This window comes from Rousettus aegyptiacus, unplaced genomic scaffold (assembly GCF_014176215.1).
Source record: "Rousettus aegyptiacus isolate mRouAeg1 unplaced genomic scaffold, mRouAeg1.p scaffold_m13_p_17, whole genome shotgun sequence".
NCBI lineage: Eukaryota > Metazoa > Chordata > Mammalia > Chiroptera > Pteropodidae > Rousettus > Rousettus aegyptiacus.
This window is the reverse complement of record NW_023416292.1, coordinates 40,062,224-40,075,093: the sequence shown is the minus strand read 5'-3', so window position 1 is coordinate 40,075,093 and position 12,870 is coordinate 40,062,224. Positions and strand designations below refer to the sequence as shown.

General features: G+C 38.8%; 1 protein-coding gene across 5 annotated transcripts in view; it reads left to right on the top strand.

Moving 5' to 3' along the window:
• CDC14A (cell division cycle 14A) overlaps positions 1–12,870 on the top strand; it is a 128,696-nt gene that overhangs the window by 22,361 nt on the left and 93,465 nt on the right. For 4 of the 5 annotated variants that reach the window (XM_036235145.1, XM_016133538.2, XM_036235144.1 and 1 more), the window contains exon 4: positions 5,868–5,960. The exons of the other annotated variant lie outside the window; for it this stretch is intronic. In XM_036235145.1, the coding sequence (XP_036091038.1) occupies positions 5,868–5,960 (93 nt within the window). The remainder of the gene's footprint in view (positions 1–5,867; positions 5,961–12,870) is intronic. 5 annotated transcript variants of the gene reach the window in all.

The following is a 12,870-nucleotide window of genomic DNA, read 5'->3' as shown; positions in this document are numbered from 1 at the left end:
CTTTCCTCTAACATTTTGACTTCTGCTTTAATCAGATGTGCCATTTCATTAATGAAACATGCAGGGTTTGAAACAGAATGGACCACGCAGAGACACCTTTTCCTTTTTAAAGCAACTATTCGCTCTGTTTTATTTCAGCTCTAAATGAAAACATGTTTTGTTTTGTACAGCCAAAGAAAATTTTCAAGAATATCTCTTTCCTGGGAAAGTTGGAGGTAAAACAGGCAGAGGTCATGGCTGCTCACAGGGAGACCTGTTCGTTTTAACCGCTTTTGCAGTGAGATGACCACTGACTGCTATGGAGACTCTGATTGCTGCAGCCATTACTGGGCTAGCCTGGTCACCTGTAAGAGAATGACTCCTCAGTTACCTTGGTCTCTGGCTGTAATCTGCTTACTCTGACCACCATCACAGACAAGAGCTTGCTTCTTTAGGGGGGAGTTCATGGGCTCTACTTTTTCATTAAATAGCATATTATCCAGGCTGCATTAATGTCTTCCTTAGCTCAATCACATACTGAAACATGCTACTCTCACCAAGTGACTTAAAGGTTTACTTTTAAGCATGGCAGACAACTTTACTAAAAGGCTGCTAAAAAACTGGTTTCTTTAAATTGGCCAATAACTCTCTTTTTTTTGGCTTTGAGCTTCCTCGCATCACCGTTTGTTTTTGAGTGGTTAAGTAGCCTGTGATCTCCTGGCACAGCTGAACGAGTGCATGATTTGTATATATCACCATGATCCAAGCATAGCCTGGGCTATTTGTGATCGGGTAGCATGGCACCATTCTCTCTCCCTGAGTTGCCGTGGCTTGTTTTCCGCAAGGAGTGATCCCACTAGAATGCAGCCTTTCACATAGTTTTTCTTTCCAAGATAGACAATGTCTATCGGGGTCAATACCCTCATCTTCATTTGTATCGTGCTATCATGGCAGTCATTGTACTTTGGTTTACGAGTACCACTGAGCATTTATATGCTATATTATACATTTGTCATGATTCGTATAAGAATGGTAAAACTTTGACAGGTAAGCAGTACTGGTCTGGAAATTTGATTTGATTAGGATTGATTATGTTAATTGATAGATATTCAGCACTAAACCTCATCTTTTATCTACTGTTTTTTACCTCGTTAAATGAAGCAATTATTGTACCTGTAATTAAGGTCCTTGCTGTGCTGTGAATGCATCCTTAGGCAGTTACACTCAACTGTTTGTGATAAGCCTTCGCCAATATTTTCCCCTTGTTTAGCATCAAATATTCATTAGGCTGTGAGGGCTTATGAGGCTCGAGATTGGGGTTCCGCTCCCCTTGTTACCACATTGCTCAGCACTGTTTTTGACATACAACAGGTGTCCAGTTCACACTGATAGAATCAACAGAAGTTTCTTCAGCCACAGTATTCCAGCGCCGAGGTTCAGCAAACTAGTTGCCTGTGGGCTGCATTTGGTCCACAGCCCTGTTTTGAGGGGCATGGATACTGTTAAAAATTTTGAATTCATGTCAACACCTACAGTTTTATAAAAATTTTCATTACATTCTAGATTTCTGGCTTCTGTTAAATATTGCAGTGTTTGTTATGGGTCCGATTCCTACACGGGAATAGCATTGGAGCTCGGCCTGCTGTGGGCGGATAAGCCATGCTTTTTCAGTTTGCCAGATAACCACTTCCAATTCTTGGTCCCTGGAAGCCTCTGAATTTGGAACCTCTGAAATAATACTATTTAAGGCAGGTTAGTTACTGATTCATTAAAGGAACTTGTTTCTAAGGTGTTATAACCTGGAATGCAAGAATTTATAAATTGTAATAAAAGTTTTTGAGGAATTTGGGAAAACGTGCTTTTTATAGCATGCTCTTAAAAGGCATACGGCATGACTTGGAGTTCCTAAGAGAACTTAAATGTCTTTTCAGGTTATTTGACCAGGTGAATAGTGTTTGAGGATTCATATAGAACATATCCAGGGGTTGGACAAGTCACGTTTTTAAGTGACTCATCTCCAAAATTTAGCAGTATCTTAGCTAATGGATTTCAGTGTGTGGTCCCTGGACCAGCATCATCAGCATTACTGAGGAACTTGTGAGAAATGCAGATTCTTGGGCCCTGCCCCGCTGGATCAGAAACTCCGTGGGGCTCAGCAGTCTGTACTTAGTATCACCCCAGATGACTCTGAGCCAGTCTTTTAAGAGGATGAAATATAATACAGTAATATAATAATAAAATGTAATGTTGCATTAATTTAGATTAATTAATTTAGATTAATATTCAGTTTGCTTTTATTTCTGAGAAGTTTCAATAATAATGACCAATTCAGCCTGAGAATTATTTAAATTTTGAATGATGAAACTTGGTAAGTTTTTATAATTGAGATTTTTACAAATTATCAAGCTCAGTGAGGGAGTCCTAGATTTCTCTCATCTACCACAATTGCTGTGAGAACTCAGCTCTCTGACGTGGCGTACGGGTTCAGCCAGGCAGGGTAAGCCAGGCCCGCTCTGGCTCTGGGCTTGTGTTGTCCTGCTTAAGGAGAGACAGAGCATGCGCATTGTATCCCAGGGCCTCTGGTGTGTGAGTCACTCTGTGTCTTGTCAAACTGGACACCTCCGGCACCGTTCCTGTTGCTTTGGGAAATGATGGAACGTAGCAAGTGACCAATAAACATTAGCTGTTATTATTTCTGTATTGTTGCTGGCTGTGTCAGCTTAAGAAGGTTCAGAAAGGCTATATATGCCAGTTTCCAGATACAAATCTAAAATAAGTGTAGATAGTGGCTACAGGTTATAATTGTAATGAGTCATGTGCAGACTTGCTGCAAAGCAGACAAAATAGCCCAGAGGTCCTAGTAATCTTTCTGTCATGTCCTCCCCTTTATATTTATGATTCTATTTGCTTTACCAATGTCTAAATCTTTGCCATTGTACATAGTGTTTTCGTAATCTCTGAGCGTCTCACGTAAAAGGAAAAGAATCTTAATAGAGCAGATGGCTCACTGAATGCTAGAGGTGATGGTGTAAGTTTGCAAGTGCTTTCCTTGAAGAACCCGGTCAGCTTACCGGCCCAAAGGGGAGACAGGCCAGGGTAAGGAATAGGTATTTGAAAGGAGAAAACATCAACTCATATAAAGCATCAGCTAAACAATTGGCAAACATTTTGTTATGCCTGAAATTTTTCATTCCGGTACCAGAATATTTCCTCTCATGAACAGCATTGCTGGCGTAAGACCAGGACAGGGTGACCCACAGGCAGGAGGCCTGGCTGTGTCAAAGAGGGAAATTAGGACAAGGCCAGTAAACTATAAGTTTTTTCTCCGTTATCATTAACTTTGAATTAGTTTTGATTCCTCAACTGAGAACTCAGCTCTCTGTGATCTGACTTAGATACTGGCCAAGTTTCACAAAGCAGAAGATTATTTCTTGACTGTAGTGTTTTTGAGACTTAACAGAAAAAACACTTGAATCCCCAAAACATCTAAGCAAAGTAAATGCTAGGAGCTTTAAAAATTTTACCAAGAATCAGGTAGAAGCCCCTTATTAAAAAAATAAAACAAAACCAGTTACTGTAATATGCAGCATGGTGACTATAGTTAATAATAGTGTATTGTATGTTTGAAAGTTATCGAAAGAGTGAATCTTAAAAGTTCTCATCACAAGAAGAAACTTTTTTTTAACTATGTATGTTGATATGTTAAAAAAAAAAAAAAAGTCTGTTATGTTTTCATTCCGTAGGCAGCTTCCGAGAGATGATATTTAAAAATAGTCAAAATGTCTAGGTAGATTTTTGTGGAGAATTCCTTTATCTGATATAATTTCCAAAAGCTTCTAAAGTTTAAAAAATTCTTTTAAAGTTCTTAAAATTTTAATTTGTATTTTATTTACTTAAAAAATTTACAGGAGAAAACAAGGTTTTTCAGAATTCTGTCCTCCAGTTTCATGGTTCCTGTGTGAGATGATCTTTGTATTCCATACATTTTAGAACAAGAGAGAAAAATTAAAAACAAGCAAAATGCAAAATGTTTGAAAACAAACAAAATAGGACCATTGGTGATAGAACAGTAATATGAGTTCATTACTTTTGGCAAGTAGATTTGTAAAATAAATTTAATTTTACATTATTGAATGATAGCAATAGTCATTATGAAACCTAAATTCTTAGTGGAAAAAAGCATCAAAACAGATAATCCAAACTTGGAGATAGATTGTTGATGTTTTCTCCCCCATAGGTGTTTTGGGGAACCAGGAGATGTCAGTAGTAGGAGTCTGGGAGCCAGGATTGCTGAGTCCTCACATTCATTCTGCCTCATGCTTTTGGGGGTCTGGCCTGTGGAAGACAGTTTTTAGGTGTTTGGGATTTAGGGACCACACTTAGGTCATAAGACCCTTGACTTTCCTTCCAGTAAATCAAACGTGACATTGCTGGAGAACGATAAGTGGTAAAAACACACAAAAATAAAATAAAATAAAAAAGGGAAATGTCCAACAGATAATAGCTCCAAAGTGAGAAAACGAGGAGACAGGTGTGGGCACCATCAGCAGTGACCTTGTAGTTTTTGGATAACTTCAGTATGTTCATTTGACTAAACTGATTGAATAAAATATACTTGTAAAAATTTTATTTCATAGGGGTACAGTAGTAGGCCTCGCTGGAAATAAGAACTTTGGTAATAAGAAACTTGCTTTGAGGCAAACACGTATTTCTCAAAGTTCAATTTAAAAGAGCAGTGCCATTTTCAGAATATGCGATTCTTGGTTATCAAAGAAATTCTTGGTTATCAAAGAAATGCCTGACTCGGGGCTCATTGCTAGGGTACCTGTTAGCTGTGCTTCCTGTGGTTACATGTTCAAGCCAGAATGTTACAGTTCCATCTTGGTAGAAAACAGCAGGGTAGAGGAAGGCATGTAACTGAGCTGTTGCATTTGGAAGGGGCTCTAAAAGCAGATAATCTGTGGACTATGGTCAATGTGTAAGGTGTAACAAACTGCTTTTACCATCAGTATGAATGGATAGATAAATAGTAAAATGTACTTATGAGTCTGTAATGTGAAGACCGTTTGTTAAAATACTATAACTTTGGAAATGCGAGGAAATTGAGCAGATTTTCTGGAGTTGCATCAGTGTTCTCTTTGTTTTACATGTGAGTTTTGATTAATTGATTTCATTTCAACAGATCTTTTTATTTGTACACTTCTTTTCCTGTTTAGCATGTATACAACATACCATGTCACTTATTTTGGATTTAGTTGAATACCTGAGCATGTAGCATATTGCCATATCACAGGTGCTTAATAACCATTTATGTGAATCCATGAATTTAAAATATAGCTATTAAGATGCTTGTTTTCCATGTACCATTTATTTTCACATAATTAAAAGGGGCTTCTTATAGAACATTCTAGAAAGAAAATATTAATATCGGTTCCCTAGTTAATATAGGCATTTAAAATTTTAAAGAGGAAAATAGATTGGTGGACACATTTAAAAATAAACTGTATAATAACAAAAGTATAGATGACTTTTACGGGTGTCTCGCATGTAGTAAATGAAAAAGGATGAATGTTACATATAAGATCAAGAGTAAATAAAAAATGGTTCTTGCTAATAACTTAATTATTTCCTGCTGTATTAGTCTCCTTTCTTAGAGAGAAACATATTTGTTATATTGTCATTTTTTATGTCACTATTGGGCTGTAAAAAGTCTGAGCTAGTAACCTTCTACCCCACTCCCCCAAAGACTTATGTACAAATGCCATAGACATGAAAGTTATTTCACTGGTTGTGACACATCTTTGAAAGTTAAGAGATGGTGTTTATTTTCTGTATGTGTCAACATTGTCTCTGTGGTTGCATTAACTCTGTTTATTCCCTCCTTCTAGTCATACAGTTTATCAAGAAAGAAAATAGTGCATTACACCTGTTTTGATCAACGAAAAAGAGCAAATGCAGCATTTTTGATAGGTGCTTATGCCGTAAGTAATTTTTCATGATTATTTTCAATAATGAGGCCAATGGAATGCTAACACTGTCACATAAAATCTAGGCCACTTTTTCAGTTTAATTGGGAGATGGTGGAGATTATTAGCAGCTTGGGAATTAATCTGGAATGGAAAGTGTAGACTAGGTATCAATGGGCTGCCTACTTTCAGATTTTATTTTCTCATGGCTAATGACAGAATCCTGAAACCACAGTAGCTTGGATTCCACACTTGTGTTTGTGTTTTAATAAAAAAAAAAATACCCATAAAGGATATTGCCATGAAAGAAAAAAAAAAAATATATATATATATATATATAGAAACACTGTTGATTTTAAAACACCGAAGATTTTAAAACGCTGTTGAGGTGTTCCTTTTTTGGGATAAGAGGAAAGCCTAGATTTCCTGGGGAGGGATTATTATTATTATCAACCCATTTATTCATCTGTACAAGTGTTTGCCGTAGGCATACCGAATATAAATCCTGCGTATAATTACAACTTCCTTAATAACTAAATAAGACTTTTTGAAAGTAATTTCAAATAGAAATTTTGTTCTTTGTAAGCACTAAAAGGTAAATGTGAGTTTCACAAGAATGTGCTACAGAATTTTGGTGTGACTGTTTCTGGAATTTTCTATATATATTGGGATTGGGCAAAAACTTGGAAGGCAGAAGCCATCAGGGCTAAAACACTTTTGCGACCTATAACAGCTTTTTAGGGACGAGTGCGATATCCAGAATATGCTGGTTTAAGGACAAGGGAGAGCGGTGTCATTTCCTGTCATCCTCGGTGGTGGTGGTGGGGTCGGTGCTGCTCCGGAGCCTGGAAGCAGACTGCCGAGTGACCTTTCAAGGGCCTCCCTCTGAGGACCTCGACGGAAGGAGGCACTGGCTGCTAGACGTCAAACTCTGCCACATCAAATCGAAGGCTGTGGAGGAAGATGCCCAGAGCGTTGTTGGAAAGACTGTCATCTGTTGCGGGGCGTAGGCTAACAGTGGCAGGTTGTAGGCCGGACTGCAGCCCCAAGCCTCAGATGCCCAACCCTGCCCACCTTTTGTCCCCCGATGTGGCTGCAGTAAAGCCTCGGGTCCTTCCCCGTGGTACTTTTCTGTCTCACTCTCTATAAACAGCATTTTTATATCGTACAAGGAATCATGACTAAGAATCAGAAAAATGCTTTTTCACTGGAGTGGCTCTGGGATGATGGGTGAGCCACTTTATCTCTCTTCACTTTATTCGGTCTCCTTACCTGTAAAACGAGAGGGTCGGATATAATGACCTCTAACTTTCCTTCCATTTCTGAGGATGCAAGGATTATTTGTAGTGCCAGCCAGGCTGTTGCTTTCATTTTAAGAGCAGACATGAAAAGCTGGCTGTTTGCATGGAGCTTCAGTGAAGTGCTGGAAGCCGAGTGAAGCAGACGTTCTTCCTTTTCACTTTATGTTGATGATTATTACTCATCGAAACTGATAATTTGACACTGAGTTTAAAATACGGAGAGCCTGGAATAACCTCTGGACTCAAGCCCCGTCAGCAGGCCTGTCTTTCCCGAGGGGTTTTGTGACGCCGTGTTGCTGAGCATGTTATTCGCGAGTCCTCTGTCGTAAGGGATTGCCATCAAGAAGAGGCCATCTGCTCTCTCCTCCCCTCCCTCGTCCCTTTTCTCTCTTCTCTACTTTTCAACGCCTGTCCTTCCAGTTTTTAGTGTCACCCTTAATTTCAGCACAACATCTCTAGAATTTTGAAAGGAAGCTTAGTAATAATAGATGCGTTGAGCTGGGGATAAAATACGTCATATAATGCACATGCCTCCACCACTTTAAAGCAACCAAATGAGAAAAAGGCAGCAGCCTTGGTGTGGCCGAAGAGCTGAGGGCAGCACCGGCTTGTCTTAGGCATTAGTTACAGTCCTGAGCAGCCGTGTCAAGTAATTATTCTTGTATCGGTCATTTCCCAGTTGATTTTCTTTTCTAATTTGGAAATGTGTTTCCCAGAAGGCTTTTTGACACAACACGTAATCAATATGAAAACCAAGAATTATAATCTTTTCTTAAGGAGAAGTTTGTTCTCTCATATGGTGTATATGCATTTGATTGTTGACACATCTTGTCAGAAGATAGTAAGTACTGTGCGTTATACGTACGTCTCAGTTAAACATTGCTGTTTGGATAAGTCATAATCTCCTGGGGGAATCTTCTTGGATTCAAAGGACCTTTAACCTTTGGAGCAGCCACATAGGCGATATATGAGGCAAGCTGCGCAGGTGTGTTTTTTCAGAGAGAAGTCTTTAACAGTGCAAGTGTTCTTTTTAAAGTGTGGAATCAACCCTCTATCAAGGGGCACTGACTAATAAAAATACTTTGTACTAAGGCAAGACTTTTTTTGTGAGCTGTAGTTTTCTCATTTGTAAAATTAGCATAATACCATGGGTTCCTGGCCTACCTTATTAACAAGATCGCGTGTCTAACTGCCGGTTTGATAGCTCCACATTATATATCTAAATGACATCTCACATTTATTGTGGCAAAACAGGCTATTTATTCCCCCAATCCTTGCCTTTTAAATAAATGAACGCCCATCGGTGGCCGAATCAAAGGGTAATTGTCATTTTGATTTGTTTTCTCTTCTCGTATATACTCATCACTAAGTTTGGTCAGCTCTACCTACAAAACATATGTAGAGGCAAAATATTTCTTTCCATCCCTATTGCTCTCACCTAGCCCAAGCCACTGTCACCGTTCTCCTAGGCGACCGTGCCACCTTCATACATTGTCTCCCTTTGACACTTTTGCTTCCCTTTAATCCAGTTGCTACACGATTTTCAAAGTAATGTTTTAAAAATATACATTAGGTTATGTCATTGCCCTGTTTCAGATCTGTCTGATGATGTTCACTCTCTGGAGTAAAATTTGACCTTCATACCAATGACATTAAGATCCTCCCTGACCTGGCCCTGCTGCCTCTGTGGGCGCCTGCTCACAATGGATGCTTCCCCATCACACTGGCCTTCTAACCTTGGAAATTCCATGCTTGGCCCCACTAGATATTTCTGTGCTCTCTATGAGGAATATTTTTTCCTCAGAGTTTTACTTCCTCAGAGAGACGTCCTTCAGTTTTTCCCTTTTTCCTCCACCTCCAGTACCCTCTAGTTCTTTGCTGTTTAATTTTCTTTATAGCACTCTAATTGAAATTATCTGATTCATTTATATATTTACTTGCTTATTGTCTCTTTGTTAGACTAGAGAGTAGAGACCTTGTCTGTTCCGTTTATTGCTGTGTCTAGGCAGTGATAAAATATTTAATAAGGGTTTAGGCCCAGGCATTCACCAACTGGAAGCAGGCCACAATGGAGCCTTCCTGCTGTGCTGAATCATGGGGAAGTCCAGGGTGGGGGGTGTCCCAGGGGAGAGATGAGGTAGCCAGTGTGGAGGAGGTGGCGTACTGCAGGCTACGGAACTGTGGGACTATTGAACATTGAGCATCAGCTTAAAACTGTGCCTGGCACATAATATTTGCTCCACAAATATCTGTTGCATGAGTGAATAATAGAATGACAAAATATGAAAGAAAGAAGGAAAATCACTTCCTTTAGGTAACTCTGGAGGAAAATTTGAAAATGATTAAATTGGACATGAAGCATGAGTCTAGTTAACATCTGTCTCCACACATACTTAAAAATATTTTTTTTCTTGCGATGAGTCTTGACCATTTTTTAGTGTACAGTTCAGTGGTATTCGGTACGTTTGCAATGTTGTGCAGCCGTCATACCTCGCTTTTTAGTGTGACATCTTATGGCAAACAGGCACCTACAGAGCTGGGGCTTTGCTCGTGGCTTCTCTGTTAGATCGTGACCTTATGTATGTCACAGAACCTTTTGTGCTTCTATTTCCTTATCTTTTTTAGTGGGGGAGAGCCTTTTTATGTTTTATCTCATAGAACTGTCATGAGTATCAAAGAGGAGATAAAATATAGAACATCGTGCTCAGTGGGAAATCCACGAACTCTTCTCTGTGGGTTATCCTAAAGCCAGAGTTGCTGGAGCGATGTGGCCTTGAACGATCACAGCAACACTAAGCAGATGACAGGCACCCATGAGTAGAGAAGGCCCTGCTCCTGAAGCATCTCTTGATCCCTAAGCCGTGGTCCTTGAGATGGAGGGCTCAGAGTTGAAGGAGAGACCAACTTTGCCGACCAGGTGTTTCCCTTCCAGGACAATAGTCATGCAGTTTTAGTGTTAAGAGTTAGGATGCATGGATCATTCAGAGCCTTCCAAATACTCTCATGAGTTTGAAGAAAGTGGCTTTAAGAAAGGTGGCTTCTAAGCATGAATTAATTAGATTCTTTCCCATGCCCAAAGACGAGATTCTCACCAGTTACTGTGTTGTTTTCAGTTCAGAGAGCTATGATAAAGAGGCCAAGGATAATTTGAATCAGGGCATGATAACTGAAGGGTTGGAAAATGATATGTACGAGAAGTGACAGTGAAGGCAGTGGTTTAGCTTGAAGGAAATTAAGTTCAGTGTTAAAAAATTAAGTTTTTCTTTTTTTTTTCATATATTTGAAGGATGCTTAAACAGAGGTGGTAACCATGCTGTGTTTTCCTTAACCCCCTCGTTAAGTGCTCACATTGCTAAATAAGGGGTCTGATTCTGGATTAACTGGGACTGGCCTGAACCAGATGTCATGTCTGAATTAGGGATGACAAGGCTAAGGTTTGTAGACTTTCTAATCATGTCTGCGTCTGCTGTTTATTCTGCAGACTACACTTAAGGGCTTAGTAGTTACATTCTACCTCTAAGTCTACTACTAATTACAAGGAAGCCATTCTCCATCTGGCGTGGTGGTTGAGAGCAAATGACTAGCAGAGTTACAGGCTCGGCCTCGAATCCATTTGTTAGTTGTATTGTCTTGAGCAAGTTATTTAACTCATCCAAACTCCCTGTTTTTCATCTTTAAAACAGAGATACTGACACTCCCCCTGACATGGTCATGGTGAGGACTGAGGGGTCATGCTTACGAAGGTGTCGAGGCTGTGCCTCCCATTTCAGTGCTTAGGAAAGGCTGGTGGCTTCAGGCAGGGAAGTCCGGTGGCCTTCCAAGAAGTTTTCGGAGCCATTGTCTTACCTCTCCTGGAGAACCGAGAGATGTTGCCCGGTTTTCACCTGCTTGTCTCCCCCCCCCCCCCCCCCCCCCCCGCCGTTCCCTCCCATTTTACACTTAAATCCTTCCTTGGCACAGTAGCAGCACTCAGATGTTTGTTAATCTGATGATTGGTTAGGATAATTCACTGGAAGGTATGAGAATGAGCTTTTTTTTTTTTTTTTTTTTTTGGTCCCCTCCTAGGGTGATATTTGCATTTTAAAGGAAGAACCTATCTAAACCAAATGAATTTCTCATTTTTGAGATGTGTATTCAGGCATTCATTAGTCCAGTAAATTTTTAGCTAAGATGAGTGCTACCCAGCACTGTGGAGGGCTCTGCAAAATAAAAATTAAAAAAAAAAAAAAAGGAAAAAAGAAAAGAAAAACAAATACCTAAATGAAAACGGGGGCCAGACGAGCAATATATAATTAGGAAAAGTATGCAATAGGTAAATAGGTAGCACATTTAAATAATTATTAACTAATTCAACAAGTGCTTTTCCAGCTGTTATCAGACATGACGCCTTGTCCTAGGAGGTGGGAATACTGAGGTGAATGACTCCCTGCCTTCTCGTGTGGGTCTTGGGGGACCAGCATCAAACCTGGGGCGAGGAAGGGATCAAGGATGGCCAAGCCCAGCAGGCCAAGTTGATGAGGGAATGTAGACGGGGGAAACAGAGAGGGGAGGATGTTTTTTTGGAGGGCTGAGTATGAGTGGTTGGGAAAAGATCAAATATATTTTAAACATCTAGTTTGAAAAGGGGATAGATAATTCAGTGAATTAAATTTTTTTAACAATTCAATTTAAAAGTGGCATAACCACAGTATAGAAGGAAAGTAGGCAAAATTTTCCACAATATTATTCTATACCTAAAATTACTTAGGTCTAATTGCAATGTAGTTTTGTGAACCTATTTTCACTTGGCCTACATATATTTTGTCTTTTTGCTACCTACATGACCAAATAATATTCCATTTAGTGGGCATACTATTGTGTGTTTAAAATTTTAGATTCTTTTAAAATGTCTTCATAATGTGACAGGCATTTTTCTGAATAATAAGTGTTTTAGCGGATTTTTGTCTTTAGACTTTCAGAAGCGATATTATTAGATTTTTTAAAAAATCAGCATATTTTTAGCCTCTTAGAACGTATTACTGTATTTAAGGCAATTTTCACTAAATTTGGTGTTATGCTAAATCTCTAGTGTCATATATATTTGCATATTGGGTATAAACATTAAAGATTTAGAAATTTAATTGGTGAAATGATGCCTTATTGTTTTGCTGTTCTTTTTTTGTTGTTGTTAACAATGAGATTTCCTATTCCTATAGTTTTGTTTCCAGGTTTATTAACCTTTTTAATAGTTTTTTTTTTAAAAAAATTCATTTCCTGTACTTGGACCATTAAAAATTGAAAAGTGACTCTCAGTCTATTTCCTTTAAAAAAAAACAAGTAATTGTTTCTGTGTCTAATTTCTGTCAGTGATACGGGTCCCTAGAAATCACACCCATTACTCCAAGTTTCTGTAAGAAATTAGGAAGTTTAATACCTTAAATTCTGTTACTTATCAAAATGCTGTATTAATAAGTCCTTCTGTAAATGTGAAATACAAAGGTGGTTAATCGAAACTATTGATTATTCAACCTGAGTGGTCTACTGAATATACAGAAAATTATATTCAGAACAGTATTATTTAAAAGTGGTTAATGTGTGCATGTGTTTTTGAAACCGATGAAAAAAAGGTAAACCAGCCCAACTAA